Genomic DNA, 18,202 nt, shown 5'->3' on the forward strand with positions numbered 1-18,202 from the left:
GACCCCGTGCGAATCGGCTGTGCTGAGCAGCACTGCAGGCTCAGCCGTGGGTTGGGCAGCGGCGCGGAGGGGTGGCGGGACACCGCTGTGGCCATTGCCAAGAGCTGTGGGTTGCCCAGCCTCCTGGGCACGCTGCTCCTGTAGCAATAGGGGCTGACTGAACAGAGCCTTTATGGGAGTTTAATTCAGGCACAGGTTTTGGAAAAGAACCGTTGTAGCACTGTGCTGCACTCTCTGTTGCAGGAGAGAAGGCTTAGTTTAGACACTGGGAAAGGAGTGCTGGGGATGTGGTGGGATGGATGGTCTGGGGAAGGAAGTGACGGCTCTGTTCCCAAAGGTCTCCGGTCTAATTTGGGGCAGGAAGACAGGTGAGATGAGCTTGCCAGGTCTCTTCCAGACCTGTTTTCTGTGAGTCTGTGCTTTCCTCCTGCAACAGAGGGAAATGAAAGTGTTCAGGGCGTGGAAGGGGAGACTGTATTTATGGGTGAAGGCTGTGATGCCTTATACTAAAGGAGTTCTGGGAATCAGCTCATAAAGGTTAATAAAGGACAGGTGGAAGTTACATGTAAAGCTGGTCAAGAATTTTCCATGACAGAATACTTCTAATAAGGTGTTTTTTCCAAAAACTGAAGCTCTCCCTGGATAAATATTGATTTTGTCAAATATATTAAACATATGTGTGTATACGTACAGAGAGAGAGAAAGACAGAGAATTTAGCTGGGAAAATGCTGTAATGGTCTAATTAATTTCAGATCCCTTCGAACCTGGTTTGTGTTTTGACCTGACCCAATGTGTTTCACTACCTCTGCTGCAAGTGAAGTCTTTGCAATATATGCATAACAATATTCTGACCAAAAGGAATATATTTACTTCCCTTTATATGTTTCCAGGTCACATAAAACTTAAAACAGCAACTTCTCTTGCTGCTTTCTTAGTAAATACGTCACATATCCATATCAATATCAAGTTCAATTAGCATCAGCAGATACCCTATTTGTCTGATTCGTGTATATCAGGTAAACCAGTGGCACAACATGAATTGATCCAGTTCGACGCAAAGTAACCTTTGCACCAGGGGCTGAACCCTGGGAATTGAAACCCACTTGTCTTGGGCAGATCAGAGGGCTGGAGGGACTGCAGAGAGGGCAGGGATTGCTCCCCAAAAGCCAGGAGAGATTAACTGAGCACAAGCGGGCAGGCAGCATGCCGAGATGACAAGGTAGCAGGCAGTGGGTAAGCATTTACTGGCTCTGGCTTGGGCTTTCAGTGAAGTTGCTCTCCTCTTCTCCCTGCCTCCCTTCCCTCAGCTGCACAGTCCATGGCTGACCTTAGCACGTGCTGGCAGCCTGTGGGGCACAGCAGGGTCTGTTATCACCTACCACTGCTAATGCCTGCCCCAAAGGCATACTTGCTGATGTCCAGGACTCACAGAGCTGTTATCAGCTCTGAGCATGGCAAGGGGCTGGCAGATCCCTCCTGCGGTCTCAGCTTAGGCCACCTGTGGGGCACACAAAGAGCCTGTGGGTTTAAATCCTTCCCTTGAGCTAGGCTAAGGGGAAGGGGACTTCAGCAAAAAGCACCATGAAAGCTAGAGACGAACTTGAAAGCATTTTGGAAAAGCCACCTAGGCTTGTGTCTGATGATAGTGCTGATGTACAGCTTTCCAAATGAACTCTGCAATTCTAGCAGAATGTCATGGCTGTAAGACATCCTTGGTACATTTCCATGTTGGCAGAACCCATGTTATAACCAGGGTATTGAAGAATCGTTGCAATTTAAAAAAATTCTGTTTGTTTATTTTTACAAGTACTCCAAACCGTCAACATACCTCAACTCTAAAGTGCTCCCAGGTTGAGGGGAGTTTAAGTCAAATTCCAGCAGTTTTGGAAGATTCCCTGGCTTTTTACTGGGGTGATTCACTTCATACATGAGAAACCACCAGCAAATGCCTGGATGCTCACTGCTGTTTCCTACAGAAACCTGGACAAATAGGTGTGCATGTATGTAATGGACAGAGAGAAAATTATGTTCTAGTCTCAGAGATCTAAAAAGCTGATCTGAGTCACAAAAGCCAGAAAGGCATCCATCCCACCAGCCTACTCCCATCCCTCAGGGTGAAGGAAGGCTACACAGATGCCCTGCCTGGTGCTCAGCCCCAGTCTCAGTTTCAGGCTTAGTCCGCAGACTCAGTTGTCTGGAAGTGATCCACAAAGGATTTGTCACCAGCTGCAGTCAACAGAGCCCCGAGTTGAAGTCTAGCGTGTGCTGCCAAAACCAGCTTGCAGGTACTCACAGGTTAGCCCTTTCCACTCTGCATCTGTCAATAATGCGAGCATCCTTCCCATCCTGACTTTTCTCAGCTGACCTTTTTAAGCATGGTTGCAGGTTCTGCCCGATCTTCCCTTTGACAGCTCTGAAGATTCGTTCCGAACTTTGCAAAGGCAATTGGTTTACGGGAGAGATCAGCAGCATTTCATGGGTGCGGGGCTGGTCTGCCTTTCTCTTCCTCCAAGACAAGCTCACGCACACTTGAAAACACTCATGGAGAGATGGGAGATGCTGCCTTGACCATAGATGAGAGGGTCTCCTTCAGATAGGGAGTCTGGAGTTCAGCTTTTGCATGAGAAAGAAATTTCTGTATTGAAATCAGGGAGCTGGGAAATCACAGGTGGCTGAAACAACAGGAGCAAATCCCACTGCAACTTTCATGTCACTCCAGTGACCTTCTAGGAAAACGACTTTTATTGCTGAGCCTACTCCTTGCAGTACAGAGAGGACAGTAAAAGCCCTTTAATTAGCTGATGAGAAGGAGGTTCCTCCTAGGCTAGACCTAGAGTGTTATAGCAGGTGTTATTGCAGTGATGGCAGTAGGGGCAAGGGTGAAGAGTGGGTGTTTGTTGCAGGTGTTTTGAGTTTCCTTTTGATCTGCTTCAGCTGAAAACCCAAGATGGGCTGTCCAAAGATTTTTTTTTTTACCCAGAGGATGAGGCTAGAGTGTGGTATGGAGTTCTCTTGCTGTGATCTTGCTTGCTATCTCTTTGTTCCTGCTGTAGTAGCTTGCTGGGGTGATTCAGAAGTTGAGCTGAAAATCCTCACCATGTGCCTTGTGTGATGCCTGGCTCTGCCACACTCTTCTTATAAGTCATTTGCTTGTGCTGAGCAATATCCTACTGCCAAGTGAGTGCTACCCCTCTGGGGAGGGGTGCTGGGCTTCCCTTGGGGAAGGGACAGGATGGAGCAGTAGGGTGCTACCTCGAGGCTCATCCACACATGTGACAATGAGGGTGGAGAAGAAGTCTCTGGGAAACTGCAATAATGCAATCAATGAGAGTAAAGCTGAATGTGCCAGTCTGAGGAGGCAATGTGTGGGACTAGTGGTGCATTGCTGTGCCCTGCAAGCAACACGTAAGTTCTTCTCTATCTGGGTGACATGAGCTGTCTGGAAAAGGTTTCTCTATGCCATCTCCTGTGGAGGAGCATCACATATGTGTGAGCCTCAAAAAGCCAAGCAGCAGCATGGTGGCTTTGGTGTGCCAGTGTGGTAACGCCTGCTCTGTCCTTGATGTTGGTGGCTGCTGAGCACAGCTCTCCCCTCAGATGGGCCCGGCTGCCCTGTGGGTTTTCTGCAATGCTCCCGTTTACCTTCCTGTTACGGCTTTTTAACAGGAAGCCCTTGACATGATTCTGGCAGAAATTACTCTTGCCTTGGCCTGCCGCTTCTAAGCTTTCTCCAGAAACACTGTTGCATCCTGAATGAGACGTTTTGGAGCCAGGTCTTGGATGGCCCGCTACCTGCGAGGGGTGCTGGAGGTGACGGCTGCGGTGTGGGGCAGCCAGGCTGCCTCCACGCCCAACTGTCAGAAGTCTTATGCTGTCTGGAGTTTTACAAGGGCTTAATCTGTATTTTTTTGGCATAGCTTATATTACTGAGGTTATATATATATATATTACTAGAATAAAGCCTCTGTTTTCAGTACTTTGAGGAAGAGAAGCGTTACACTGCAAATCTAGTCAGTGAAGCTGCGTTCAGAGACCGAGAAAGGCTTGGGGGTGGATTCTCCTTTCATTGGCCCTAGCCCTGCTGGGCTTGAGGGCACAAAGTCAAAGTGCACAAGGAATCTGGATCTCCTTCTAAAAACAAACAAGATCTGAGTTTGCAGTCCCTCAGCACCCTGGGGAGTATGTGGTGCGTCTACTGCAAACCCAGAGCAGATTAAACCAGCTGGACAGTTTGGCAATTTTGAGCCGCAGGCTCACTTCTTTCCCCTTGGATCTGTCTCCTTGGGGTCCCCAGGTGAAAGGAAGGCATCAGAGCAAAGATGGGATGGGTGCTGGGGGCCACACTTGCTGGTCCTTGGCATAGGAGCGAGCCAGCAAGGTTACAGGAGGATAAGACAGCAGTGTTTTGGGAGGAAGGCTGCCTTGGTGTCTGGCTGGCCCCGGGGGCACCAAAGGGGTTAAAGCCCAGCCGTTCTGCCCAATCAGTCTGGCTTGCCTGTAATAACCAATTAACAGAGTGTAATTGTGCAAATCCATATGTGGCAGTAATTACCAAGGAGATTAATGGATTCCTTCCTTTCTAAGTGGACCCCACCACAGCTTGCCAGTGTCCCCCCACCACCTTGAATAGGACTTGGTGCGGGGGGGGGGGGGGCGGGGAAGCAGGAGCTGCTCTTCCCTGGACACTGTGATGAAGCCAAGCGGACAGGGAGGCCCCGTGGGGACTGCCCCGTGCTTGTTTAAATAACCCTTTTCATCTCCCTGCGTTTCCTTACATACAGCTCACTGCTCCCTGGCTTGGGCTCAGCCTCCCGAGGACAGTTCGTGCCCAGCTTGCCGAGCCTGGGCTGCTGCGTCCCTGCCCTCTCCATTGTCCATTCATTCCTCGCTCCCCTTTCCCCTGTTTAGCCCTAATTGCCACAGAATATCGCGTTTGTTTGCCCTCTTCTTTTGTAGCTTTGTTATTTTAGTTGCAATGGGTAATCCAGCAAACTGTTAAAGGCATACATGAGGCGACGAGGGGACAGCAGGGCGCTTGGGGCAGATTTTCAAGCCTGGCAGGTGGGGTTGCATTTGGTGGCTGGCAGCTTGCAGCTGGGCTGAGCCTGCCACAACCTTTAGGATGGGTTTTCTTAAGGATAGATATATGGCCACAGAAGCAAAGAGTGACCCTGGAACAGGTGAATACCTCCCCCTCCAAATGTTCTGGGGGGGGAAACGGGGCACTGAGCCCCACTGAGGAAGCGGTTGCATTGCAGACCTGTCCCCTAGCAGGTCACCACCTGGCCAGCACAGGCTTCTCAACTGTTGCACCAGCACATCGGGCATTTGAGGTGCAAAACTGCCTGTCCCACTCAGGCCAGCCTTGCCGCTGCATCACACACGTGGGTCTGAGCCCTGCTGGCCCACGGTGCAGAGGGGACTGGGAAGAGCTCAGCCTTGTTTCTCTGCTGGGTGATGATCCTTGCCCCTGACAGATAGCTCGTGCAGAGTCAGCCCCTGGGGAGGGCTGTTTCACTGGCCGGGAAGCCATCTGTCTCTGACTGCACGCACAGGGCTGCGGGTGCCCCGAGGGCAGCTGTGCTTGCTCAGCTGGGGATAGGGTGGGTGGCTGGAGAGCTAAGAGCCCTTTAGAGTCTGGGATGGGAGGGAGACATCACATAATATTTCCTGTGAAGCATCCTTGCATCCTCGCTGCCTTCCTCATCAGGCCAAAAAAGTGATGCTGGGGTAGGAATCTGGGTCTGTGATGTATTTATTTTTACCTTCTGTGTGTAGGCTGGTACCTGGACTTGGGGTAGGCCAGAGCTGCGTGGGCTGGGTAAGAGCATCTTGCGGGTGTAAAAAGCAGCCAGACGGAGCCAGGCCAAAGGTTCATCCTGCAAATGGTAGCTGTTTAGAAGGGAGGTAGGAGCAGAGTGTGCTCGAGTGCCCTTCTCCAGCACATACCTCCCAGCAACCTCTGCCCTGAACTGTTTAGTACCTTTCACCAGTGATAACTGTGCGGGTCCAGGACTGGCTGCCCCCAAAATCTGCAGTGATATCTGCATAGACATCCCTGCAGAGCACTGGCTGGCCCTCGCCTGGCTGTTCTCCGGCAGCCCTGGCCCTGTTCACTGCCACATAGTGATGAACATAAATGATCTTTTTCTTACTGCTGACTTGTTACAAAGGCCAAGAACGTGGCTGCTCTGAGGGAACAGCTGTGTGAGGTCCTCCACAGAGACATGAACAAGACTCCTCCAAGGAGGGTTACAGTTGTTGGGGAAGTTTTGGGAGATTCTTGCCTTCAGGTGGTGGGAATGCATGGAACAGTGCATCTTCCTGGAGGAGTGGTGGAGAGCACTGATGGAGATGCTGCTTTTGGGTCTGCTTGCTTAGGGTCCTGGGACCAGCCTGCACTGCCAGCTTTGTTTCCAGCCAGAGCGAGACACCCGGGCAGCTCTTATGTATTGCAAGTGGGATGGTTTGGGTTTTTTTTGTCAGAGCGCTGTGTCTATTGGTGTCACCTGAGGCTCTTAACTGTTTTAGCTCTTCTGTTTCACCTGACAAAGGGTTCATCAGTATTAATTTTTCCTTGCTGCTGTGTGTCATCTTAGGTTAGAGGTTATATGTGCCAAAGTACGGCATGTAAATGTGTCTCCTGGGTCTGCTCTGCTTGTGGGATTTTGAAGTAGCCCATGTCTTGGAGGAGCAGCTTTCCTGGAAAGCTTCCCACTTGGCCCAGGTGCCCAGGGGGATCCAGAGAAGTACTTGGGGCACTGAGGGATGTCTTGCACAATTTCTGGGATGTTTGAAGTGTTGTGTCTTTGCGGCCCTGAATATTAGGCTCCACGGCTGCAGGATTTAGTCGGATAGGTATGATTTAAAAGCCTCACTAATGAAATAAGCCTGGGGAGACTGATTTGTGTGGATATGGCTTGACTCTTAAATGACCAATGTTCCCTGTGGAAACAACCCTTGGCCTATGCTGACTCCCAAACTGTGCTTGGGAACTATCTGGCGGAAAGTGCTAGGGCCTGTGTTTACAACCAGCAGGACAGACCCTGGGACCATGCCCTGGAGTGGTGAATTTACTGGTATAGATTAGCCTTTGAGGCTGTGCTGCTGGTCTGGAAAGCTTAAGACCTGAAAAGGGACTGGGGTCTAGATTTTGCAGCTGAGATATGTCTTGCTAATAGAGGAGACAGCTCTGTGTTGGGAGAAGCTGCTCTGGGATCTTCAGAGCTTGCTTTAATAAACTGACTTAAGTCAGCATGCATTAGCACAGTGCCACTATGCGAGCATGTGTTCCTGTGCCCACGTCATCCCAGGCCCTTTCTCTGCTTCTGCTGTGCAGAGGATGCTCCTTCAGCTCAGAGGCTTGAAAGGACAGGGCCAGAAAGTGGTTGTGGGCAGGTGCTCGCTTCTTTCTTTCTGCTGGGAAGAGATCGGGAGGCAGGGAGCACGTATTTGACAGCGCCAGCAAATGTCATTCCACATCCCTGCAAATTCTTCATGTGCTTGCTGCTCGCTGCTGTGCTGCCTTGTCCCTGTGTGGTGTGGTCGGTGCTTCTCTTGATCCAGGGCTGTTCCTTTCTTTGGGTCACAGGGAATTTTGTCATGCTCCCATGGCTTTAAATACCAGCGGATTTTCTGTTCAGTACAGAAGAGCATGTGGCTTTTGAGAGGAGAATGTTTGAAAGGCAATGGAGGGCGCTGATGACGCTGTAGCTGGCTCCTTACCTGCCCCTTGGCTGCACAGGGAGGCAAAGGGTTTTAAACAGTTTTTTTGAAAAAAGTTTAAATAAAAAAGTTTATTTAAACAGAGAGGAACCGATCTTGTGGGAGAACATTCCGGCTGAGTTTCATGTTGTGTTTGTTCCCCTTTGACAGCCACTGGAAGGTGGGTCCCAGGGCAAGAATAGCTGCAAGAACAGATGAGAGAGAGGTGTATCTGCCTGGGTAAGGCAAAGAGATAGCTTATTCCCCTGAACGTCAAACAGACCAGGCTGGCAAAGCCTTGAACTGGTGTTGGTTGGATCTATAAAGAGATGCTGGGAAAACAAACTTGTTGGCTTTCTGTGATGCTGAAGTCCGCATGGCTTAGGAGACAGACCCAGACTATCAAGAGTAGAGTTGTCTGAGCCACCAGTGGAGGCAGAGGCAGTGGAGGGGTAAAGTGAGGTCTTTGTATCCCCCTTCTCCCAGCTTTTTATATGGCCAATTAATGAAGGGTATCTTTGGGTTTCAGCTCATCTTAAATGCATTTGGTGCTTTGTCTTTGGGCAGCAAGACTTGGTTGGGCTTTATTTCTTCCACTTTCCATACCTAGGCTATGTCTCTGTATCTGGTATTTGTGGAGAGGCTGCATAGGCATGTCTGCAGCACAGCATTGAACAGTGTGTCTCTGGGCAAAGAGGTGGTCTGGTTTATTGTTCGGGAGGGTTTTGTGCGGGGTTGGTTTTTTCCCCCCCCGGTGACTGAGGGGGATTATAGATATGAACTGGAGGATTGCAGTGGGCAGGGTTGCTGGATTAAGAGTATTTAGAGCAATGGAAACTTGTTCCAAGACTTGCTTGAAACTCGGAGAGCCATCCCCAGGAAGATCACAGATGAGATCTTCTTGTATTAGAGAAGACAGCAAAGCATTGCAAAACCTGCCTCTCCCTCTTTCATAGAAGCACAGCTGGGTTTTAGCGGTGTTTGATTTCCTTTCCTGCTCTCAGGGGACCCAATGAACAGGCTGAAATCTACTGGAAAAAAGTGTTAATGAGCCAGTGACATCTGCAGAAGTGAAGTGGAAGTGGGATTCGGGTGAGCTGCCTGGCTCCTGAGGAGCTGCGAGCATCCTGTGAAAGGCACAGCAGCCCCACCATCCCCATCCCACCTCGGCTTATAGAAAATGCCTTGTTGACTGGAGCAAGGACCAAGCTACGAAGGCACCTTGCTGAGAAGTGCTGATGGAAGCTGCACCTTCCTGATATGGTAGATGTGGCTTTTGGGCCCTGGTACACAGAACTTTTGATCTGGATCATGTGACACAAAGTGTGAATCTGGTATAAATGCCATCTTCTTCAGATCTTTTTTAAATGATAGTAATGGGCCAACTTGATAAGGCAGGTTTTATCCTGGATCAGATATGCTGGATGCTAGAGAGCAGACTTAAAAGCACAGGAGAGAAAGGAGTGATTCAGTGAAAGCCAGAGCCCTTGCTATGGCATTAATGTGACAATGTGCAGTCACATGCTTGTACCTGATCGAGGCAGTGCTCAGTGGAGAAACCCCGTGTGAGCAAGCTTGAAGCTGTGGCCTTGCTGGCTCGGAGAGAGCATGGATTTTCTAACCAAAGGTTTTCATTCTAATCCAAAGGTACGTGCTGATGTCCCCTCTCCCATGGCATGATACAGAGGAGCCTGGGATGATGTGTCTTATGATGGATATAAATTTTCTGGGCTTTGGGTGTGTGTGTGTGGCTGCTGTGACTGGGACCTTGGGGACTGGGCTGTGACTGGTGATGGCTACTGTGCCCTCTGTCGTGAAGGTATTGTGTGTGAAGCTGTTCCTTTTGGGTACTTCCAAGCCTTCCTCCCCTAAGACAGGAGCAACTCGGAGCAGAAATAACCCATGTTACCTTGAACTCCAAGATATCCATGTTTGCCTGACTGGTATAAATAGACCATCTGAGGCAGCTGGATGTGATGGAGATTGACAGGTTGTCTCTGGAGTTTTGCACTTGCTGAAGCAGGAGGAAATGTAAAAGCATGAACATGGGGATGCACAGAGTGAAAGTAGCAAGCAAAGCAGCAGGCACCTGCCACGCGTGATGTAGGTGGGAACCCTTTGTGGCCTTGTGCAGGACAGTGCTGTAACAACATGTTCCCCACTCTGTACTGAGCTCTGGTGGCCATCAACACATGCAAGGTCCAGCAGATACCTTGTGTGGCTGGGCTGTCCCTTGTCAGCTCTGTGCCACCCAGCTCAGGCCCTTGCCAAAGAGGGTAACGTAGTCTTGCTCACAGAAATCCAGATTTCCCAGCAAAAGAGAATGAAGAATGGAACAGGATCCAGGAAGGAAAGGCTTTTTGAAAGTTTTCCAGGAGTTCTGCAGAGATAGGCGGGGGGGGGGGGGGGGGCTGAGTTTCACTTTGGTAGTTTGTTTCTGAGTAGTCAGAGAAGCCCTGAAATCCTTAGGTTTTTGTGACTGAGGGTTTGTTGTGGGGTGGTTTTTTGAGTTCCTGTCCCTACAAGTGACAATGCAGGGTTAACCTGGTCAAGGATCCATTTTCTGTTGAAATATTTCCTCTGAGAAATGGTTGTTGTGGGAAAACAGCAAAATTGCAGGCAGTTGCATAGGCTGTATCTTCTAAGGTTTCTTGGAGAACTTTTTTCATAAGATGAGGAAATCTTGGTCTTCAGGGTGTAGTTTTCTTTGAAGGAAGGCAAACTAGCTGTTTTCAGGCATTTTACAGAAATCCCATTATATAGACAGCAGGGTTAAAGAGTGGCTTGCATTTAAATGACAACTGCTAGGTCCTCTGACACTGATTGGGAAGTTTGCTTGCAGGGTGATATCAAGGAGGTATCAAGTGAACTTTTTTTTTTTTTAACCTGTCATTTGAAAGTCTCTTGCTGAGCACCAAATGACACGCCAGGGTGGACTTTAAGAGCTGAGTGTTCATTTTCCACCAAAATCTCCTCTGGACATGATGGCCTTTTGGTCAGAGACATGCCTTTGGAACTGAGTGACTTTAGCATTTGCCTATAGAAATCCTGGCTTCATTTGGTGCTCATCTAACCTGGAATCCTGGTTTTATAGCCCAGTTTGCTGCCTTGCACCATGGACAAGAGAAGTCAGGTGCTTACCTTGAAGTGCGAGGAAGTGTGACTCTTCCAGTTGCAGTATTGTGGCTCCTTTTTTGTCTACAATCTTTATTCTAGCAAAGCTAAAAAGGTGGAGCGACCTGTCTGAAAGCAGGCAGGGACTCGCCAGCTCCCAAACCCTGAGCTAGCACTCTGACCAAACCATTGCTTCTCGATACATGCCCAAACCTCTATGTGATGTTAGCACAAATCTGTATTACACGCTTGCTTATTCCCTTGCAAACCCAACCCGAAGCAATGGATGCTTTTGACAAAGAAATATTTTCCAGAGGGTCCAAATGGCTATTTTTTTGGACCCACCTTCCCAGGAATACTTCGCTGCATGCTTTTCCATGACGCTACCACTGCTGACCTTTCTGCTCTGGCAAGGGGGAGTCGCTGGGAAGCACATAGGCAGTGATTCTTCGCTGTTACAAAGGCCGGGATTGTTGGCAGCTTGACGCCCCAGAAAGTGTCTAATTGACTTGACTCTCTCTAGCTGGGCTCCAAATGGATTTTCTGCCTCAGGATATCTCGGCATTATAGTGGACCTGTTGTTTTTGCTCCTCGCATGATATTAAAAAGTGCATTGTTGGAGCAGAAAGTGTGAGTCAGAACGGATGTGTGGAGGGAGCTGCCTGTTGCCCTGTGAATGAGTGCCAGTGCAGAGGAGCGGAGCGAGACGGGGTCACCTGCCATCCGCGGTTAGAGGCTGAAAAGTTTCTTGGAGCATCCCAGAGAATGACCTTGGCTTGATGGTATAGACGACACTTCAGTCAGAGACAGATGGATGTAAACCTGCCCTTTGCATCTCTAATATGGAGCATTAGTGTTAAAATAGCTCCTCTTGTAATTTTGCAATGTTTGTCCACATCAACGTGTCTCCAGTGTGGGCTTGGTCCCAGGTGCCCTCTGGGCTGTATGGAGGCCTTGCTCAGGTATCTCTGTCATTGTGTCATCTGGCAGTAGCGCCTGGGAGCGTCTCACCTGCATCTGTGTTAAAACGTACTTGTGCCACCACTGGTGTCTGCCTGGGGAGGTAATTCCCTGGAGGAGTGGGCAGCTGGGCCCTGCAACCAGCAAAGCTGCTGGAGGCGCTTAGGCAGGCGTAAGAGGATTCGGTGACACCGCCGATTAGTGTCAAGGGCCTCATTATGGTGCTGGTAATTGAAGGTCTCCCAAGGTTTAAACAGACTGGGAATTATCTGCCCTCAGAGGCTGCTCTTGGCTGCATGGGACTGTGCTTTCTGCAAGGTAGGCAGAGCCCTCCCTGGAGCAGCCTGATGCTGGGGATGGTGGCCCATGCCCTGCAGACCCTGGGGAGGGGACCCACAGCAGGTGGCAGCTATGGGGCTCAGGGAAAGATGGGAAAGGCCTGGGTAGAAGGAGAGGGTGGGCTGTGTTACTGCCGGTGTGTTTGTGGTGCTGTTTGAATATGCTGCTGCTGGTAATTGCATTAGCCCGGTGAGGCTCTGAGGCTAATTTCATTAGCTCAGTGTCTGTGGTTATTGCTTGACAAGAGACAACCGTGAGAAAGGACAGGGCTGGCTGGGGAAGGGCTGATGCAGTAGCTCCCTTCCTCTCTTTATCCAGGGAATCACAGGGGGCATTTTGCTTTTGGTAACTCTTGCCTGTCCCGGGCCAACGCCAGCCAGTGCAGCAGATAGATGAGGTTGGGCCAGTCCATCGGTTAGGCTGGAGAAACCCAATTTCAAGTCTCTGTTCTGCCACTGACTTCTTGTTTGGCCCTAAGCATGTCACCTGGTGTCCGTGTGTCCTCCCTCAGAGGCAGCAGGGAGGGGAATGGGCATTTTGGCTCCTGGGGCACTCGGCCTGGTAGCCCCTATTGCACCTCACTAGCGATGTGAAGGGAGCCCCCACTCTACTGCCAGCACTCTGTGGGCAGTGGGTTTTCTCTGGGACTCTGCAGCTCCAAAGCAGTGTGTCAGGAAGAAGATGCATGTGCAGCTGTAGGTTTATGAGGGCTGCAGCCTTTTTATTTGCGTATACTGTTGCCACATATGTTACTGTAGAATGCCCCTGCCTTTAAACAGAGATGGGATGGGGGACTGATGGTCTTCTTAATTATGTTTGGGTTTTTTTTGGTTCAATCCAATAGTGCAAGGAAAATGTATGATATTTAATCTCCAGCTTTCCTGGTTCTAGGTCAGGGTGTGATGTGATTATTCCACTTTAGGCCTTCATGAGTTTAGGGTCTGGCTCCAGAGACCAGCATCCCAAAAGGCTCGGTTGACGGAGTGGTGCTGAGAGGTCTTCCAGATGCTATTCCAATACACTGCTGAAATATCAGCTTCAGTACAATGGCTTTGGAAAGCTAACTGGGAGGTGAGTGAGTCAGGGATGTCAGCACCAGGTTAGCATCTCAGCTGGCTTGAATCAGCACTGCTTTGACAAGAGTCCTGCTCTGACCGAAACCCCCCAAGGTGCAGCTGCTGGATGGCAGTGTGCAGCACAGAGTCCCATCAGGTTGTGGCGTGGAGATGGCTTTCCTTCCTAAAATAACAGTGCCAGTCATTAATAATGTCTCCTGCTTTTACATAACAAGGTGGGGGGAGACACAGACAGGAATAAAAAGCATTCAGTTTTTTGAAGTGGTGATGTGCTATTTCTAGTAGAAACCGAAGGGCTGCCTCTAAGGTCCTGCAATACTACTCGAGAAACTGAGCTGGTTCCTGGAGTCCATCACAGACTGATCTGGGTGCAGGGCCTGGAGCCTCTCCATGCCACGAAACCCATGGTGGTCCCCTTAATGAATTGCCTGGTGCTTGCTTTGCCTGAGGAAAGGGCCTGGAAGGGTTTCCTTCGAGTCGCTCAGTGTGTACATGTGTTCTGCAGCACTAAGCGCTCACTAACCCAGATCTGCTAAAAAAATCAATAAAGTAATCCACTTACTGCTTGGGACTGCCAACCTTTTTAAGGAGCTCAGAGCTGTTTTGTCTTCTTTCCTCTCCCCTTTCTTCTCAGCTGGAAGAAAGAGGGATGGAGAAGGGGGTGCTGGCAGTGCTGGACTAAAATCAGGCTCTTTGCTCTGGGCAGATCAATAAAAATAATTCCCCACTAAAACTTCATTAGCATGGAATTAAAGCGGCTGAGATCCCGTGTGGTTGGTAAGATTTAATGGTACTACTAAATCTCAGCACGGTTGGCGCTTAAAACGCAAAGCTGCTTTGTTGCTCACACCTCCCTGTCCCAGTGCTGCTGGGGCTGAACTAGTCACACAGCCGGGGCTGCTCCCACCCTGCCCCATGGCTTCTCAGCAAGGGCACAGCCCCCTTGTCCAGCCTGAGGACAAGGGACAAGCCAGGCTGGGTTGGTAGCTGAAGCAGGTGGAAGCAAAACTGTTGTGCGAGAGTGAATTTGTCTTGAAACAGTGGCTCAGTTCTGAGTTCTGGTGGGCACCTGGGGACTGGGGTAGGTGACCCCGGTGTATCTCTGCAGGGTGATGGACAGATGATGGGAAAGGTCTCTAGATGTTTCCCGTCATGCCAAAGCTTTCCCCTGACACCAGAGTCCCTCTCTTCTGTGGAAGTCTTGGATCCTATTGAAGATGTTGTGAAAATCGCTTCTTTTGGAAGCAGTTTGTTGGAGTTCTTGATTGAAAAATGTTTCTTTCAGCCTTGTCACAGAGGAAGAAAACTTACCCTGCTGAGAAATCCAATTTTCTATCCAAAGATTGTAACAAGCCACCTTGCAGTGCTCTGGGTCTCTGCCTGCAGGGCCCTGGGGCATCCCTGCCCCATGCCTGGCTCTTCCCTCCTGCCCCTAGCAAGGATCCCTAGTGTGGCTGTTAGAGGGTAGCACCAGAGGCAAAGCCAGCGTGATCCTGAAATAGCAGACTTTGCCTACACGTTAGAAATCCCTGTAGTTGCCTGTGACCTAATGCCTCTTGGGTTTGGTGCAGGGTGGAGATTGTTTTGAAGGGACTCATGGGTGTGTGGGAGCATGGCCTGGTGAGTGTGGGGCAGCACCCACTGAAACAGGAGCTGTGCCTACACCTCCTGTGCCTGGATGGAGTTGTGAACACTTGGAGGACTGGCCCTTGCTGAGGATGTGAGCTGGGAACGTCCTTGTTGGAGTGGTGGCAGGGGAGGACACCAGCTCAGCTCAACAGGGAGAGGGACAGGACATAGCACCACATGGTCTATAGCTAGTCCATAGTATTATAACAGCTCTGTTATACTTTTGCATTTGTTATCAAACCCTCTGGTCTCCCTTCCTCAGAGGTCAAAACTTGTAGCCTGTGAGCAGGGCATGTAAGCATGCCACTCAGCTGCCTCTCCTCCTCTGAAACAGTTCTGCAGTGCCATTAATGTTTGTACAATAAAACAAATGAGATGTGAAAACTGGCCAGACAGAAAATACAAGAGCGATCTCTTCTGTTCGCATTCTCCCTGCAAGACTGCAGTTACTTGTTCTTTTGCCTCAGTAGAACCTACTCTGAATACTGATATTATTTTTTTTATTTTTTTTTTTTGAACTGTGAGGAAAAACCAGTGCATATATACCTGGACTACAGCTAATGGGCTATGCAGAATGCTGATACTGTTGCCTGCAGACCTCCTTGCTCCTGACAGCAATCTGGTTATCCATTCAGTCTGCAGTGTGGAGATGCACTCCCAAATGTTAAGTTCGTATTCCCAGGTAAACTTCAAGTTCTGGAGTTGAATGTACCTGCTACCCATAAAAAGCTGTGCGTCTGTGTCATGGTGACCTCGTGATATTGTGCATTACCAGGTCCCTGTGCACAGATGCAGAGCAGAAATGGGAGTAAGCCAAAATAATCTTTTAAAAATAATTTTAAAGTTTATTAATATGAGGGAGGGAAAAACACCCCTTCTCTTGCTTAAACTCTGGCTAGAGAGAAAAGGGTATGGCAATGTCTGAGAGCGAAGGAAGAAACAGAGCTAACAAGGGTAACCTTTCCTTCTCCTGCACACACGATACCTCGGGGCTGACAGCACCTCCGTCAGCATCCGCCCGAGCTGTGGCTGGATGCTGTGAGCAGCTCTGTGCTGGCATATTGCATGCCTTCCCCTTGCGGCATGCTTAGTGCCAAAGGGCAGCATGGGCCCTTGGGTGACCTGGAGGGGGCCAAGAGCCAGCAGGCCCTTGAAGGATGCCAAACATCCTAATCTGCTGTTTTTCCCTCTTTTGTCTGGCTGCTGCATGCTCCCCATCTTGTGTGTGAAGGTGGTTTGTGGACTCCCTGGGAAGACAGAGCCCCTTACTCGCCCCATACCCCCTTTCTTTACCATGTGGCTGGCCAAAGGCAGGGCTGTAACCTACCTCCTTCTCCCACACATGCTTAAGGCAGTGCAGACCTTGGTCTCTGTGTGCCTTACAACCTCGGGCAAAATTCCTTCCTCCTCCATTCCTTCGAGGTGACTTCATCCGAGGTCACCCAGATCAGAAACCAGAAACGGTGGGCTGTGCTACTGCCTCTCCTCAAAACTGCAGTGGCTGGGTTGGGGACTTGGCTGGGCAGGGCACTGGGGCTGCTCCCCCTTCAGAGTACCAGTCACTGGAGGAGGCAGTGCTGGAGGCTGCGTGTGGCTTTGTCCCATCTGGCAACTGGCTGCTTGTTTCTGCTTATTTCTACCTGTTTCCTGCAGTAATTCAATTTATTGCCCACCCACCCTGACAGCAAAGTTGTGGATGTATATAAGGGACTGTCTATGAAGCCTGCTGCATTCTGCTGCTGTGGCTGTGAATGCTTTACTGGCTGTACGTGGCATGGATTGAGCCCCCCTGGACTCTGTCCCATGTCCCCACCTTGTCCCATCCCATACAGCTTTAGCAACTGGCTAATGATGCTTTTTGGGGTGGTTTGGGTGCTTTTTTTGAGTCCTTCGGATGGGGTTGGGAGTTGAACTTGTAGCACCACTAGCCCCAGAAAGGTCCTGGTCCTCCTCAGTCCTGGCTGCTTTTCTTAGAGGTGACCGGGGGGCTGTGACTTGGTGCCAGGAGCGCAGCTGAGGCAAGGCTTGGTGTGGGATGGGAGCGTGGAGCTCCCTGCCCTGAACAGCCTGAGTCCCAAGGTGCTGGGACTGTTGCATATGTGCTCCTGCCCTGTCTATCAGCCAGCCCATCATCAGGGCGCCAGCCCCTCTGGGTGGGTACTTTGCATGTCTGGAAAACACCTCCACATGGCTGGGGCTAGTATAACTAATAAACTGCATTGAGTCTTCACTGGTGGAAAAGCAAAGCACCCCCCTCCTTCCCCACGATGCTCCTCCCCTAAACAACTTAACCTCCCCCCCTCCTCCCAATTTCTGATCTATACTGGAGCAGTCATGCATTGATCAGCGTCTTATCCGGGCGATTATGCTACCCGGACGGTCCGCTGTGAATTTGCAGGGAGCCGAGACAGCTGAGCCCGGGAGCCAGCCCTGAGCGGCGGAGAACAAGAGCATGTCTCATCCCGGCGAGCAGCTGCTGCCGGCGTGAAGCAAGGATGAGGCCACTGGAGGAGGCAGCTGCCCCGGCACCCTCCGAGAGCCCCTGCTCCTGCAGAGCCATGTCCCGACCCCGGCGGCTTGTGCTGCACTCCAGGCAGCTTTGAAGTTAGAGACGGCAGTTGTGTTTAGAAAGGCAAGAGATGAACTGAAGATTAAACATGTATGGGAATTATCCTCACTTCATTAAGTTTCCTGCGGGCTTTGGCAGTAAGTATTTTACTTGCGTTTGCAATCTGTGCCTTCTGGGTTAGGTGGAGGAACTGATTCCACAGTAGGAGTACGGGGGGTGGTGGTAAAGGGAAATTAAAAACATGTTTAACCTAGCTCGTATGGGGCTGTAACCTACGGTGCCTGTGTGCTTATGATTGAAGCTGTTCTGTGATTATCTGGGCTGTGAACTTCAGCACAGCCAAACCAAGCTGCCTGAAATTATGCAGGTGAGTCCAACCATGACTCTTTGCTCTGGAGTTTAGCATATGGCGTCTGAGAGATGCATATATGTGTTTGCGTGTGATGCGCCGAATCTATTAATTTAAAGAATAGGGTCAAACCAAGTCAATATCTTTCCAATTGCATTTTTATTAAGTTGGAGGAAAAAAAAAACGTAAAACAGCCCCCAAGAAAAACTAAAGAGGGCTCTTTCCTCGGCTGGTGGCTGTCTTCTGCCCTTGTGACACAGATACCACCATAATCGTGTGAAGCTGTGTCAGATTAGCCAAATGAGGCTGCATGGTGAGGCAGTGGTCTGCGAAGGGCTGCGTCTGCGTGGCTGCGAGCTGCAATACCCCCTGCACGCCAGCCGTGAGCAAGCCGCGGCTGCAGAAACCAGAACTTGCTCTTGGGAAATGGGCTTTGCAATTACTGGGGCTTGCACGTCGTT

General features: G+C 50.1%; 1 protein-coding gene across 7 annotated transcripts in view; it reads left to right on the forward strand.

Annotated features, from left to right (window-relative positions):
• RXRG (retinoid X receptor gamma) overlaps positions 1 to 18,202 on the forward strand; it is a 77,626-nt gene that overhangs the window by 38,149 nt on the left and 21,275 nt on the right. The window contains exons 1-2 of one of the 7 annotated variants that reach the window (XM_080407391.1): positions 12,023 to 12,097; positions 17,222 to 17,529. The exons of 2 other annotated variants lie outside the window; for them this stretch is intronic. In XM_080407391.1, the coding sequence (XP_080263517.1) occupies positions 17,481 to 17,529 (49 nt within the window). In that variant the 5' untranslated portion in view covers positions 12,023 to 12,097; positions 17,222 to 17,480. Of the gene's footprint in view, positions 1 to 5; positions 9,353 to 9,381; positions 12,098 to 14,375; positions 15,506 to 15,538; positions 17,530 to 18,202 lie in introns of those variants that run through there. 4 more of the 7 variants (XM_080407400.1, XM_080407392.1, XM_080407398.1 and 1 more) reach the window with 4 other exon arrangements.

This window comes from Falco punctatus (assembly GCF_963210335.1).
Source record: "Falco punctatus genome assembly, chromosome: 11".
NCBI lineage: Eukaryota > Metazoa > Chordata > Aves > Falconiformes > Falconidae > Falco > Falco punctatus.